We start from the raw sequence: 16,508 nt of genomic DNA on the forward strand, positions 1-16,508 counted from the left end.
GATATAGCCCTAGTTTACATGGATAACAAAATTGTAATAATTTTAAAATCTGAATTCGTTTCCGAGATATAAAATTTCAAAACCCAAAAATCCAAATTCACCTTTTTATTCAGAGCTATCCACTAATTTCAAACAACTTAACCTTAATACCAAACAAATATAAAATATTTTAGAGTGACTAATACCGAAAATGAATCAAAAACAGTAAGAGGGTTGAGAAATATATAAGGAAAGCATAACAGTTGAAACTATACTGCTGAAGAAAAGGAAAGTAGAAAGAGACAGGCAGTTGACAGAGGTGAAAGGAACTAAAAATAAGTTTCAATTAAGCCAAAACAATATAAAAAATAAAAGAATAATGTGCTTAATTGTGTGTTTTCTATAATTAATAATTTGTTTTTTTAATAATATGTAATTTACTTATGCTGGAACCCTTAAAAACCGAAAAATAATTGGAACCGAAACCGGAAACGGAAATTAGTGAAACCACAGAACCGGAAGCGGTACCGAAACCCTTAACAATAATTTTACCAACCCCTGGGTGTAACTTCATAGTGCAATTAAGTGGAACCTATCGAGCTACAAAAGGCCAAATTTCCGTTTTGTATTTGTTTAGGTTTACCTTGTAGGCCGGATCTTTGATTCGGTTGGTTTAACAGTCCCGTCCTTAAGGGTGGAGAATTTGTAATGGTGCTCTCCCCCCCCCCCCCTTTTCCTAATACCGAATATATCAGGCTCCTTTGAGGTTGTTCTTTCTTGAACACTAAGTTGAATTTTTGTTTCAAAGTAATTATCACTTTTTTATACAACCTAATATTGTTATATGTGAATTTTTTTACTCGAATTCCAAGGCATGCGCTGAACTTCTTTTTTCCACTATATGCTATTTAGATATGAAATACAAGTCTCTGATCTAGATACACTGAAACAATATGTATCTAGATACAATTTTTTTAATATAATTATCTGTATCTGTATCTAGATAGTAGATAATCAAATAAAGTATCTGTCACAACTACACTGCTTTGAGGGTTGTCCTGAGATGACTATTTTGTGACGATATATACCCCCTCGAGACTTAAATGTAAACAAAACGTGTTCTCATGATTTTCCTCACTGAAAATTTACCCCTAGTAAAATACCCTTATTATCTAAAGTTCGGCTCTGTATTGTAGTAGTTATTCTGTTGTAGAGTAGTTGGTATGACTTTAGATCAAAGGTTAAAGCGAATGATGTGGCTCAAAACGAAACGACTTGTCAAATTTCGAAAGGATGTTTAATTTTCTACTTTTTTATAAGGCCGTATTTATTCTAAATGCGTTTTTAGTTAATGCACAACTTTCGGAAAAAAGATTATGTGGAAATGAAGATTGCTCAGGTTCGTTTTAATTTTCATAACCTCATTTTCAAATGTATCAACTGCTGTTTGTTAAAGCAATATGCTTAAAATTTTATTAAATGTTTATAATCGTACAGCTTACGCACTGTTTTAGAGGTAATCGGCGAAGGAAAAACTATACTAAGGTATGCAACTCATTCTAATGATCCTCGTTTATTGTCATTTCAACCCAACGAGCTGGTCAAAATCTACAGCAAGGCAGCGGGAATAAACAAAGATCTATGGGGAGTTGAAATTAATGGGGTAAAGGGATATGTCCCCAATCGCATGTTACGGGAATCAAGAACTTTAAAAAATCCCACTTTCGAAGTAGATGTTGAACCAATTTCAAAAGTGCCTTCTAAAAATGAACAGCCACAGTTGGAGGTTACGAAAGCGTATACGGTCGTGGATGGTACTACTATTTACAATGAACCGGATATTAATCCATCGAGTACTGAAAGCACAGTGCAACCTAGTTTAGTGCCAAAGCCGGATAACTCAAATCCACAACAAACGGAACCGTTGCCTCTTCCTGCCTCTACTGTTCATCCAGAAACTACCAATCCGGCTGACGGACCATCCACTACTTCTACCTCTCAATCGTTACACCACAAAGAAAGTGCCGCAAATAATTCGACTGAAACCATTGATCTTCCTGAACATTCAATAAAAGGAAATGATAATTTGAGTGACAAAAAAGAAACAGGCTCCACTATTGAAAATATCGCAGTCTCTCAAACTCAGAACACTGCAACAGAAAGGGATACTGTGTCTGATTCAAAAGCACAGTCGGATGATGTTGCAAGTTCAGGAGATGATGAAGAGGGGGAAGATGAAAATGATGAGGCAGATGATATTGACATGGAAGAGGATGAAAAGGAAGAAGATGATCCAGAATCCACGCAAACTTCTAAAGGGGAAGAAACTAGCAGTGAACAAAAGGAAGAAAAACCTCTTCAATCTACTAAAGAGGAAAGTGAGCGAAAAGAAGATGCTATACCTAATTCTACAGAGGGTGGAACGAGAACTGAACAAGAAGAATCTGCACAAACTTCTAAGGGGGAGGAAAGTAAGAGTGAACAAACAGAAGAACCTATACTGAGTTCTAAAGAGGAGAGTGAACAAAATGAAGCAAAATCTAGTCAATCTACTAAAGGAGAAGGAATGGAAAGTGAACAAGCAAAAGAACCTACACCAAGTGAAATGGTTAGTGAACAAAACGAAGCAAAACCTACTCAATTTACTAAAGAGGAAAGTGAGCAAAAAGAAGAATCTGCACAAACTTCGGAAGGGTTTGAGGTGGGGAGTGAACAGAAATCAGGGAAAGAGTATGAACTGGATCCCTCTTTGGCCGGTGACAAACAAGGAAGTAAAATAGAGGAAGCAAATCAAGAAGAAAGTGGCGAGCAGGAGTCAACAAAAAATGATACAGACGAGAAACTAGAAGCTCAGAACAACAGTCATACTTCTGATGTACTCGACAATACTACTGAGGGGTATGTAGATGAGACGAAGTTTGAAATTCAAAATGATACTCACATGTCCACACCGGAAGGCGCTGTTGCATCCCAAACTGATGAAGAGAAGGCACACGAAGCCATTTTGGAACAGCCAGAGCTTAGTGAGCAAAATAGCGAAATTCCACACAAACAAGAGCAAAATGTTATAAGTTTACAATCCGAATATACACAGAATGCCACAGCAGAAACGGAAGCGCAGAGTGGTAGCAGTTTTACAGACTCTTCCGCCGAGGAATTGGCCGCCGTCAGTGGTACTGCGGATAAAGGCAGTGGGAGCACTCCTCTATTCCCTTATGCTAAACACTCGGAAGACTATTTGTCAATGAGTAACAATTTGGGGTTAGACAATGGGCCCGACCGTTCAAGCAGTTATAATGAGTACACAAATGGTTTTCTGGCACCGCAAGATATAAATTCTGAAAGTGCAAAAGAAGAGGATGTTAAGATTGTAGAAGAGGTGGCAGTGGAATCTAGTAATGAAGATGAGGTGGAGACTCATTTGCACGACTTTGGTTCTCTGCTTTCGCGCCCGAGTGAAGGTAAGTTATCTTTTCTACTGTAGCAGAAATGTTACTTTTCCGAACTGGTAGGTTAAGTATTGGGTTCGTCACAGAAAAAAGTTCATTGTATTGTTGTCCGACTTTAAAATCTTTTTTGATAAATTGCGTTAATTTGCGGATTTTTGCAGGCAATTTTCAGACTGGCCGTATCCTTCTGCTGATTTTAGTTAGATTTTGTTAGTAAAGGCAAATTGATTATTATATTGAACATATCAAAAGCTACGTGCGCGCATGTGCAGAAGTAAATCTCTTATTTGTGGATTAGTTGGATGCGTGAGAAGTGAATGTAATAAAGGGAAAGTATTGGGTCTCAACAAAATGCCTCCATGCAGAGAAATTTTAAAGAAACTCCTTTTTTGAATATTTAGTGAACTAGTGGTTGTGAATTTTCTTTTTTCTGAATGTAGAGCAGGTATGGACTTGCTGCTTGCTTGGCTGCTTGCTCAAGAGTTGTTCATTTAAATTCTTTTCATTCTTTTAAATGAGATTATGAGTTTACTCTTGAAGTAACAGTAGAAACCGAGGTAGAAACAGTAGACTGCTTTGTCTCTGACATTGTTGTAGGTCAACAGTGTTGTTTGTATTTCTCAGAATATAACAAATACAATACCTACCATGAAATAAACTATTTACAACTGAACTTGCAATATTTATTTTTAGTTTGTACGAATTAAAAAATGGGCAGTTCAATTTTATATCTTAAGGTAGGTACACACGTATAGGTGCACCTGTAAAACGATTTGCGTGAAGGGGTGGGTGCCGCGAGCGAAATTAAGTCAACCGCCTGTAAATTATTGTGGGGTGTTTTATTTGAATTTGCACAGGTTGGTGGGTTGTGCGAATATGGTAGCGAAGTTAAATACGTGTAAAACAAATGCGAAAAGTTTAAACGCTCGAATTAGTTTTGGTGACTCTCTATTACATGGGATAATGTGCGAACTAGAATTACCGTAAATGCCAACAATAGTGGAACTTTTAAACGGGCGAAATTGAATTCTGTCTACCAATAACTCGAGAAGAATGGATTGCGACGAAGTCCGTGCGAACACGCATTCACTGTGAGAGACGCCTACATCATACTGTTACATTATATAGAACTCCCAAAATGCGGAAAGGGATCATTGAAATTTCTAGCCGACCGGCGTACTCGGGTGATAACGTTCAAAAATGAAACCTTCTTTAATTAATTACTCGGATCCCCTGTTATCTTAAAACTCTGGAACCAGTCTTAAAATTCATGCTAATTAAGCGCGCTTTATTTGACACCAAACACAACCTAATCAGACGAGGTTAGTTGCAACATATCTAATTAGCGACGGTTAATTATGCTTACTTGCTTTGTCCAGTTAAAATTCCAAAACACCGATCGCGTCCCGGAATTTTGGGATCAAGCGACAGGTTAATTTTATCAGGTTTATGAACGTGTAAGCGCGCGCCTTTTGGTTTCTATACATTGAGCAACTAAATCATTAATTAACGGACCTGAAGTCATACAATATTAATTTTCCCTCCTCTCCCAATCGAGGAGAGCTTTTGGATCCAAGATGCAAAGATTCTATGGGAACGGCTATAAACTGCAAATTAGTTCCGGTATCTTGATTTTTTATCGGTGGCTAAAACGGCGCTACAAATTAAGGTCATTACCTTTATCTTCTATTTCCAACTCTTAGAAAAGAAATAGTATACAATTTCTTGTAAAGAAGTGAGTTCCTTCATGTACCATGTGTTCATTAAAACTGGTAGCTTTCGTCAATGTACCGGGCGTTCATTAACTCTAATCGAATCCGTGTACGAAAACGGTGTGCTTCGTTACAGGACTTGTTGGCACGTCTTGAGTGGTCGATTGTGCGCAAATTTTTTTTATACATCTACATTTGCTGTCGGCTCACCTACTTTGGAGTGAGTATAACTTGAACTGTCAATCAATGGCGCCATTCATTATACGTGACCTAGTAATTTGTATCAATTTCAAGAGTTTGATCAATCAACACTTTGAGATTGAATGAGGAATATTGCTGTATAATAAACGTGGCAATTTTATTGTATTGAGAAAGTAATTTTTCTAATGAATTTATTACTAGCTAACGAGAATCTTCCAGCTTGGTGCAATCGGTTATTGAGATCTCGTTTGAGATTGTAAATCGTTAGTACAGGGAATCGTAACCCTTTGTATTATTTGGTCAGGAAACATTAATGTAGTTGGGAAAGTGACTACTTTAACCAATTCGTATGCCAGTACTTGAATTTCTTTAAATATACAGCATGTCGAATTGAATTTTGAGAGTCCGGGGATCATCCCTGCTTGGTTGGAAACAAATTTGTGACCTATAAAAAGCATTATACGGGTCACTCTGTAATTGGACACAAGCCTGTTGAGGGCCCAGAACAAGAGAGGAGCAATAAATAAATAAATAATTTTAGTTTCGAAAAATTAAGGGTGCCTTTAAAATGTTCAATTAACGTTTATTGCATATTGGAGACGAAATGCGCTGAAAAATTTCAAAGTCCTAGGCCTACTTTGATTTTTTTAAGTTTTTATTTTTTAATTACATTATTTGAGGAAATTCAAAAAATTTTAAGTACTAAAAAACTTCAAAATAGAATGTAATGACCGTGTAGCAAATTTGAAGCAAATAGAAACGTTCTCCCCAATTTACCTTCATTAAATATTTTAAATAAAATATCGAAGTGCTCCTGTCGGTGCGGTCATTACATTCTATTTTTAACCTTTTTTTAAGTAGCATTTCCTAAAAAAATCCAATTACATAAAATATAAAAACTTGTAAAAAAATTGAAGTAGGCCTAGGACTTTAAAATGTTGCACGTTTACCCCACTAGAAGCGTGATTGGGCAAAATGACTGGAAAATTCTAACAAGTGTATATAATAAATGCTTATACCTACCAAAGTTAGTACACCGATTGGCGATTGTTAATTTATGTATTTATTTCAGACAGTTGTTCGGCGGATTGCAAATTGGAAGAAATCGTGGATAGCGAAAATGGTGAAGGATATAACCTCGAACTTCCAATAATAAGTTATAAAATATTAACAGTTCTGGTTATTACAGCCGTGACTGTAGTAGTATTTTTGTGGGGTTACGCCTATATAGACAAGCGTGGGCGGGAGGGAATTCTGATTGGAAAAATCAATCATTTACAAAAACAATTCTTGATCACCCAAAAGGAGAATGAGTTACTTACAAACAAATTGGCAGATATTGAATGCGAATTCGACGAAAAATCTAATATCGTTTCTAGTGAAGCGGTCGCAAACCTCGAAGCGGAACTGGAGGAGGAGCGAGAATCTCGTTCAGTTTTGGAGGCGCAGGTGAAGGTTCTCGAAAAGGAGCTCGAAAATTCTACGGAAGTCGGCATGGAGTTAAATCGAATGTTATCGCAAATTTTGAACTCCGAAAACGGCAGTGATACCCTAGTAGCTAATATAGAACAATTGCAAAGACAAATTATTGAGCAGCAAGATTTAATTAACAATTATAACGATAATTTAAATGTTAAGGAAACCGAAAACCACGAATTACGTCTGGAAGTAGATATAAACAATACCAAAGTGACCGAATTGCAAAGCGAGCTCAATAAAATGGCGTTAACACTTCTGAAACTTGAAGAAGATAAAGACACCTCTCAAAGTATGTATGAAAACGAATTGGATAGTCTAAGAGAAGATTTGGCAAAAAGACAGTCTCAGCAAACGAAAGAAACAAATAAATTCAATGATCAGATGAAAGATCTCACGGATAAATATGAGGAAGTAAAGCGTAATTTTGAATTAAAATCGAACGAATATCGACTACTAAAAGAAAATGTTAACCAAATAAAAAAACTCGCCAATAATAGTGACGGTGTTAAATCCTTGCTGGATGTAACTGCAATTCAAGCCGAGCTGTTGCAGTTAAGAAGCGATAAGCAGTTGCTTATGGAGCAGCTGCAGGTACAAAGTAACAAGTGCAGTACGTTTGAAAGTCGATACGAGACTGTTCTGCAGGATTGCAGTAGCTTTAAGGAGAAATATGACCTTGCAGATCGCGAAAAAGTAGAAGCTGTAACAAAATTGGAAGTATTAGATAAATATTTCAAGGAGAGGGAAGCTCAACTACAAAGGTAAACAATTTTTATTATTTACGTACTGGGTTGGGTGCACATGCGAGACATTTTTTAAATAAGAGTGGCCTCGAGAGTGGCCAAGAGAGTTTTGCTGTTTAAACCTTTAAACTAACCTATGTGTCATATGGAAATAATTTGTTTTTTACTCGTATCACAGTAACGGAACATATTGTCTACAACTTTTTTAATACAAATGTAGGCATTTCTATACCCTAGCAAACTAATTCGATAATGCAGGCAAACAAACCCAAATTTTTAAAAATCCATGGAACTGAAAAAGTTAGATAACTTCCTTAACCAGTCTCCCCTTCCCCCCTCTGATTTTGAAGTATATTTACCAAATTTCTGGTTTTTTGCATTTAAGTATACCGTTTTACATACAGTGAATTTTTTTTAAATGCGAACATAGGAGTTTGCATGCAATGTTCGATTTTAAAAAAAACATCAATTCAAATTCAAATGAGTAGTAGATACAATTATTGACAGCTGTCATATTTTTAAAAATACCGCCGTCAAATTTAATTACGAAATCGGTTAGGTTATTGCTTAGAATGTCATGGAGGTGAAGGAGGACACTTCGAACATTTATTATATGTAATTGTTTTTGGCATTTATTTTCTTATTTTCTTCATTTATGTATTGAATAGATCAAATTCGTAGAATACCAGGTGCACATGACCTACAAATAATTGAGGGTTGGTTCACAATGAGTTGTGGTGTCAGTGAGTGGCCTGTGAGGTCAAGTTACCGTAAGTTTAAGAAAAATGTATCCTAAAGTTGCTATGGCCTCACATGGCTTCTTTAAAAAAATCTTACCGAGTACTCTTCATCATAAAGACTATTAGAGTTGCTGTTCACAGTCATACAAGTTGCGCGATTCGGGAATGTGAACCGCGCACACCTCATAGATTAATGTGTGTTTTTTTTTAAATCGAACATATGGAAATTACATTGCATGCAAACTCCTATGTTCGCATTTAAAAAAAACTCACTGTATATCATTCCATTAGAATTTTGGAGAAAATTCCGTTTTTGTTTTGTTTTGAAGCACTTTTTTCGCCTCTAGTGGCGATTGTATGTAACTAAAAATAATTAATTTTTAGTTGGTCATTTGGTATAATTACTGATGCAAAATGATCATTATTTATCATTATAACTGCGCCTCAGAAAAAAAAATTACAAAATATTAATAATTTTTTACCGAATAATTTAAAAAAACTTTCAATGGATCATGGACTCCATCTACTCTTGCCCACCAAAGGTAAGTAAATCAAGTAGTCATACATTTACGACTATTTTACAATAATAAAATAAAATCTACTACATAATATACAATTGGTGCCCGCCCGTTCCTCAGTGTGTCTCTATCCAAAACTTGTAACTCAGAAAGTACACAGACGATCTATTGAAATGGTTTTGAGCATTTATATTTTATGTAATCGAAAAAATATATGGTTGATTGAAAGTATATATTTCATATGACACCCTGTATATTTGATGTGATTCATGGATCATGATATGAATCAAAACAATGCCATCAAGTAGGATTTGGTAATGCTGCATTTGCACAGCCTACATTAGTCTAGTCACCCTTATGAAAGCTACTCTTTGCCACATTATTGAAAGGTAATTTTCATAGTATGGTTTAATAAATGATACCATCAGAGGGCTGACCCAAAATATGGGTCGACCTACTTATACAGACTCTTGGTTTATTTGGGAAAAAGATTTGTTTTGGTCTTTGTTGCAAAAAAGGGGAAACTCTTCTTTGTTTAATAGAGTTTTGAAATTCTGAACTTAAACTGTACTGAAATGAAGTTGATTATTGTTTGTCTTTGGCTAGCTTATCCGGTACTAATTTTTGTTTACCTTTTTGGTGGTTTTGCTATGGAGTTTCCCTTTGCTCCTCTAAAACTTGCTACATAATATTGACCCAAAGTCAACTAGTGTTGGAAGGCGCCATTATGGCCAGTTTCTCTCCGTCTATCCGTGGCTGTAACTACTCCTATATGGTTTTCATGATATTTAGCTCGTTCTTTTTGCATTCGGTAGGTTATATCTCTGCCACCTGGGCCAAGAAAAATCTTGATGATTTTCAATGCCAATATTTTTCTGAAATTTTAATCACAGATGCTTCGAGTAAAGACAAGCATATCGCATATTGTAAAAATCAGATGTGCGCATGTATCCATTGTGCACTGTCAACTCATAATCCAGTGAATAGAGGGTTGTTATCTTACAAACGGTAAGTGTTTGACATGCAACACAATTCACCCTCCTCCACGGCCCCATATTGAAAAAGCCGGTACTTTTCAGATTTTCAATTATATCTTCATTTCGGTACATTTTAGCTGCAAAAGCATTCAACTCAATGTTGGTAAATTTTGTTTCTAAGACTGATAGTTTTGCAGATATGTCAGTTTTGAAATGTTTTTTTTTCAGATTTTCGCCTATATCTCGTAAACAAAGAATATTTTTTGTATCATAGCACATTACAAAATTGTATGGCATTAAATTTTCTAAAATTTGGCGGGTGAACCGAATTTTTACTGATGGTATCAATACTGACTAATATAATACTGATCAAATCCCTTCGATCTCACACAAGGACTTTGAGAATTACTCCCGCATGTCAGTAAGGGAAGTACTGCATTGCATTGGGGTAAAAAATGACCCCTCCCCCTTTTTTACCGAAATACACGTTTTGAAGCACCAGGAATACGAATCAAACAAAATCTCGATGTCGGTCTGTCTGTCAGTCCGTCTGTACTCTCATTTCCGGCTGAACCAATTGGAACCAAGTTTGGCACACATATTCTTAAGACATAAAAGGCAGAAACGCGCATGCGCAGGGGTGGAGGTGGTATCTGTGCTAGCCAGAGAAAATTTTTATTTCCTTCTGTAATCAGGTAATTTTGCTTAAAAGGGTTCTATTTTAGTTAATGGTTAATTTTTGAAAGCTTGTGTCACCCCTAAAATAGTCATAAGTCAAGATTCTTAGTTATAAGGCCGAGTGTTTACGACATCATTTCCACAAAAATAGCACAATATATTTTGGTGCTAGTTTGACTAATAGTTTTAATGTGATTTACCGTTACACAAAAGAACTTGGTGATGATAAGTTTTGCATTTAACAGATATACTGAAGCTCTAAGCTTGTAATTAAATATTGAACAAAAGGAACCATTCTCTATTTAACAAAAATAAGAAAAAATTAACACTAACATAAATATATAAACACCATCTTACAATTAGATGATTTTTAAATCCGAATTTGAATTGAAGGGAACTGAGCAAGCAGGAATCTATGTGGGTCGAAAAACAAGGCGAAGCCACATCGACGATCGAACGAATCAAATACATGCAGGAGGAATTACAGAATTACAAGTATGTTGTGCAAATTTGTCCTAGATATGTCGTTAATCTTTACCGTTAAGAGCTCAAAACGAATCCCTTAAGCAAGAAATTTTGGAACAAGAAGTGCAGATGAAGAGTCAGATATCTGTATTGGAGAAGAAGGCTCACGAAAACTGGGTCGCCGTACGTCAGACGGAGAGAAAGTTGGACGACGCAAAGCAAGAAGCAGCGTTGTTGCGGAATCGACTAACATTACAAGAGAGAACGCTTAATGAGGAAAAAATGCACAATCGTAAGTGTTACAATTTGCAGTTTGCGGTTTTACAATTAATTTTAGGAATTCAATCTCCCATAGAGCTTAATGGGGAAATACAGGGTACTCCCACCCATATGGCAAATGATGCAGGCCCTTCACCATCTTTACTGTTTGGTACTCGTGAAAATTTAACAATTTCTCCACCACTTCCCGGATTGCCGTTCTTGCCTCCACCTCCGGGTGTACCATTTATGCCTCCACCTTTGGGTGGGGTTCCGCTGCACCCGCCGGCGTTCATGCCACCACCGCCCTCTTTGTTACCTGGCGATCACAGACCACCACCTCTCGGACGAATTTCATCGCCTCCACTAAATTCACGTTTCCAACATGACAGAGCCTATTCACCATACAGTAGAAATAGTCCATCGCCAACCTCCGATGACGACTATGACAGAATGCCGATACCTCCAATGTATGGAGGATATAATTCATATAATAGAGAAGATCGAAGAGACGACAATAGGAGAGATTTACATCGGCCACCGCCTATGATGAACAATATCAGAAATAGTAAAGGTAATATCGTCATTATTTGTAGTGGTGCCTAACTAACGATCTTTTAGGTCCAGGTCACAGTTCAGGGTCAGCAAACTCTACAGAATCCTTAGAAAAAATCAATAGACATAATTCGAAAGTTTAGCACTTGTATTATTGCTTTTGTTATTAATATTAGTGTTGTGAGTTTTCGTTTGGGATTAAAACGAATTTTAAATCATCGGCATTTACCATGGTATTTTTAAGCTGAAAAGTGATATTTTATTAAACTTTAGTGATGGTGCTTTCTATATACTGAAATTATGTATTCTACGATTTTATCGAAACGGAAAAGGATTTGGAAAATTGTACAAAGTATAAATATGTATAGTAAAAAATTGAATTGGAAAGTACTTGTAATAATAATTGAGACTATGTAGGTATTCTGTTTTCCATAATGTCATCCACATCTGTATAAATGTAAACAAATTTAGAAGTAAAAATTCATATATATCATGATGAGATTTAAATCTGTTTTCTCAATAATACGAAGATCTTGTGAATTGGTTGGAAGAAAGCTGCTGTGAGGATTTTTAGGGACTAAGATTGTCTAAGGGAAGATGGTTTCGGATCAATTATCTGCTAAGTGAAAATTTGGACTAAAGGCAGCATCACAATACCTGGAGGTCTTCTGAAACAAAATGAAGCCTTTTCATGCTCATTCAAAGAGGCCGGTTCTTTGAAGTCGTGAATCTTCCAAAAGGTGACATAAGTTTAAATTGATATGTTTCTTTTATATTCTAAACCTTAGTTTTAGATCCATTTATTTTACTTAATTCAGTCACAATCATAATTGCCAAATAGGTAAAATTTATCAACCAATCATCAGGATGCGTTCTCATAATTACGCCAACTACTTAAAATTCAAATTTAGAAAGAGCTAAATATTATCTTGGCAAACACAACATCTCTTCCTCTCTTTCAACGTGTTTGTCTCATCAGAAATGCCATCATACTTAGCTTGGAGAAAATCGGAGTTGTAATGATCCTAGGCACCCAAGCCAACACTGAAAATGTTGACTTACCCTATACTTACCGTTGGCGACTCTGGGAAAAAACTACCCGCAGAGCCACCTACCTTTCAAGTCACTTTTTAATCTCATTAGCAGTCAGTTTGAAGTGGATGTCACGAATCAACTCCTATGTTCTGGGATTTGTTCTTTTATGTGTTGTGACGTAATAGGAAAGGGATTTAAATAACAGGCGGAATTTTTGTGCGTCCAAAGAGAACTGAAATTTATTACTCACGGGGCTTGGTTCCGCAGAGCAAATCCAAACCGAAAAGCCAGGGGAAAAAACGCCAGCGAACTGGCATAACACACAAATACACGAAATAAATCAACTACAGCAACAAAATGCAAGAGAAATTGTACAAATATAACATCTTAAATTTTACAATACTTAACTAGTTGTCAGGTAAACTCCTGACTTGACTTTCCAACTACTTTTAACAGAGTTATTGCAATTATCTTTGGTCATAGTATAACATTTAGAAAATGCCCTCTAGCACCTTTATTTTGAACCTGACGCAAAAAGTGTACAAGCCTTTTTTGTAGATCTTATCAAGACACGTCTTTTTTGTAATTAACATTTTTCAGATTGATGCTCACTTTTTGAGAAAAATGCAAAATTTAGAAAAATAAAATAAATCTTTAAATTCTCAAAAACAAAGGAAGTCACAAAAAAATTGTAATGAACTTTTTTGTAGAGTTTTTTAAGCCTTTTTGGCCAGTGTATGCGAAAAAAATGTTTTCAAGTCATTATGGCTCTTAAACTTTTGACACCCTTAACATCCATGAAGATGGTTACTGATCAAAACCAAAATAGAACGTTTTCGATTCCCCATACCACCCTATATGCATCCCCAATTTGGTCCAAATCGGTTCAAGGATTGTTTAGTTACCATGTTCACAAAAAACGAACCACATACACACGCACCCACACACTGACGTCAAGCTAAAAATCACTTTTTTGGGGTCTGTGTGCTTCAAAACATCCAGAAAACGCAATATTGGCATATCGAAAATTTATCACGATTACAATACTTTCTTTTATACATACTTTGTATGTAGTCGGAAAGTAAAAATGTGGTAACGGTAAATACAGTTAAACAAATTCGTAAAACAATAAATTAATTTACTTGGTAAAATACAAACCTCTTGTGCAATTATTATAAGTGAGAAAATTAGAGAAAAGATGTGCAATTAAACAGTTATAATCATGTTTTCAACAAAACTAGAAAATTCCGATTACCTACGTTTCCGATATGCCAGAAAAACCGAAATTTTCCGATTTCGTTTTCCTGTAATGCGTTATGTGCGGGTGCACCATCATGTTGAAACTAACAGTTTAAGGTGTATCTTTGTTGTAATACCTAGAATACATTGATATTAGTATAGTATACCTAGTAACAAATGGTTAAAAGGCAAACATTCGCAAATACACACTTCGCGTTGATAAGAGATATTCAAATTTATTTGTAAATGAAACAAACTCAACACTTCTAGTGTTCACGGCCCTCCTCGACCGGCGCATCACGGTGCCAACGCCTACTTGTGTATACATATTTGTATATATAAATGCATAATAAGTATTGTAATCTTAGGCTTGTCTCACAGTGGAAGCGTTTACGCACGAACTGAAATACGCATGCTAACGTCAGAAATTGTACGTCCGTATACGCACAAATCGCATTCGCACATTAGCTGCGTATCCATCATGAGCTGAGCAACTGTTCACAAGCACAATCGTCTACAACCTGCGAATTCGCATAAAAATCCGAACAAAATGGGATCGGTTCGCACGTTGCAATTACACGCACGTATACGGACGATTTATTAATCGCTAATGTGCGAAGGTCCGTTTGAATAGTTCGTCCATAAACGTACGTATTCGTACGAATCCCAGTTCGCGCGTAAACGCTTCCACTGTGAGACAAGCCTTAGATTCCTTTAACTGTTAATTGTTCTGTACTACGGTAATATCTGAGCCAGTTTAGTTTCTTCGATATGGAATTCAGCTGCGCTCTGCACGGACCGGCAATAGAACCCAAGCGGAGTTACGCCGTGGAGATTTTCAACTTTCTTGTTTTCTTTCTTGAAAATACTGCGAAAATCTTACGTAGTGCGACGGTGGCTTGACGGAGATCATGGTTCCCTCTTGGCTTAATTTATATCATAGGGATCCACTCAATGGACGGTTTACGCCGCGCCGCTTAACTAATGCCTCCTTCCCAGTCGTTGCGTTGGGCTGAGCTTGTCACCTTGTTTTCAGCATGAGCCGATTGGTTCTGGCTGTTGAAGCATTTGTATCTTCACTTTATTCTGTTACTGGTCCAGGATTCTCCTGAAGCGCTTTTTGATTATTTCTTGCGTTCCTGCTGTAGGGGCGGCTCTTCAGATGCGTTGTGGAGTGTGAGGCGGTCCAGCACTCTCACTAAGTCACTTAAAGTCTGACCTCGAGATAACTGTGTAGGAACAGAATTGATGCGGATGGTACCGTCTTGCGTTCGGTAGAGTTTCACCCACCTTCCACACCTTGTCTAGCGAGATAGCGACGGACGTTTTTCCCATCTGTAGGCGGCTTCCGCGACTGGATCTATAAGTTTAATGAGCTCTTATTGGGGTCCTCGCGTCTGTTGTTAGGTGTGGAATGAACTTCTTCTTGGAGAATTGAGGCGAGGGGACGGCTCTTTCGTCATATTTGTCCCTATCAGGAGTCTTCAGCGCGTAGACGGGTGGTTCGTCAGCGCTTTGTCGATTTGAAAGACGGAGTTTTGGATGTAGGCCGCCAACTCTTCGTTGTTGTATTGTCGAAGTAGCCCTTTAAGAGCTGCCTGTTTAGTGTTGATTAGCTGTTTAATAGCCGGGGTCCCTGGTAATTTACCAGAGCCCTACCAGGCGTCCTCCTTCCCACTGTTTTCACTCATATTTATTGGTTTCTCGTTTGTATCTATCGACCTCATAAGTGCTTCATTTTACTACGATGAATTGTATAAATACTTACCCTGCGCTATTATAAGCGTTTTGTCATTCAACATTTGGAAATGATAGACGTACTTGTACTTAACTCGTTCTCCTTTCTCCTATTTTAACTATGACCCGCGTCATTTACCTCATCCCTAATATACCTACCTATCAGACGTAATGCAAGGTAAATATTAATTTACTTTACATCTGAAATAGAATTGCATTTTTAATCGCGCTTGTTACTTGTTTTCAATTGCTTTTTAGCTTCCTTACGGTTATACAAAAAACCAAAAAGGGTTATGAATAAATATAATAATTAATTTCCTTTCAATGTTGAAACACACTCGCACACAAAAGGTTATAGTCGCCTACCTATATTTGTATTATTCATTTTTATTACGGTATGAAATTTTCTGTATGCGGAAGTCTTGCTACAAGCGCTTCATTTTCGTAAAGTACAATACCACTGCGCTGTCTGAAGTAAGTACCACTTGCAGGTAATAGGATAAGTTAGATACCCATTTGAGTAGGATTTTTCAAATTTTTACGTTTACGTTTTGAGTACGGTCCTGACTTTTAAAAATTATGCATTGAGAAATTTAGGTGGCAAAAAGTCGAATTTACTACGAAAATGTACAAAATTACATTTTTTGTATCGTATCACCCATACTCTAGGTACAGACGTTTTCAGGTCGCATCAATAGCCGTCCGTGTGACTTAACGACAGTCGTGATATGACTGTCGAGATG

The 16,508-nt window shown here is 36.7% G+C and overlaps 1 protein-coding gene across 2 annotated transcripts; it reads left to right on the top strand.

Annotated features, from left to right (window-relative positions):
• Positions 1–1,203: 1,203 nt before the first annotated feature.
• LOC116175458 (transport and Golgi organization protein 1) lies at positions 1,204–11,978 on the top strand. Of its 2 annotated transcripts, none has more exons than XM_031493589.1 (7): positions 1,204–1,378; positions 1,494–3,440; positions 6,414–7,581; positions 10,870–10,971; positions 11,022–11,233; positions 11,279–11,773; positions 11,821–11,978. In XM_031493589.1, exons 1-7 carry the CDS (start codon positions 1,273–1,275, stop codon positions 11,895–11,897), a joined length of 4,107 nt encoding a protein of 1,368 aa, XP_031349449.1. In that variant the 5' UTR covers positions 1,204–1,272; the 3' UTR covers positions 11,898–11,978. The 2 variants fall into 2 exon arrangements, with proteins under 2 accessions (XP_031349449.1, XP_031349450.1); XM_031493590.1 differs by having other exon boundaries at positions 11,297–11,773.
• The last annotated feature ends 4,530 nt before the right edge of the window (positions 11,979–16,508 follow it).

Source organism: Photinus pyralis, unplaced genomic scaffold (genome assembly GCF_008802855.1).
Source record: "Photinus pyralis isolate 1611_PpyrPB1 unplaced genomic scaffold, Ppyr1.3 Ppyr1.4_LG7, whole genome shotgun sequence".
Taxonomy (NCBI): Eukaryota; Metazoa; Arthropoda; class Insecta; order Coleoptera; family Lampyridae; genus Photinus; species Photinus pyralis.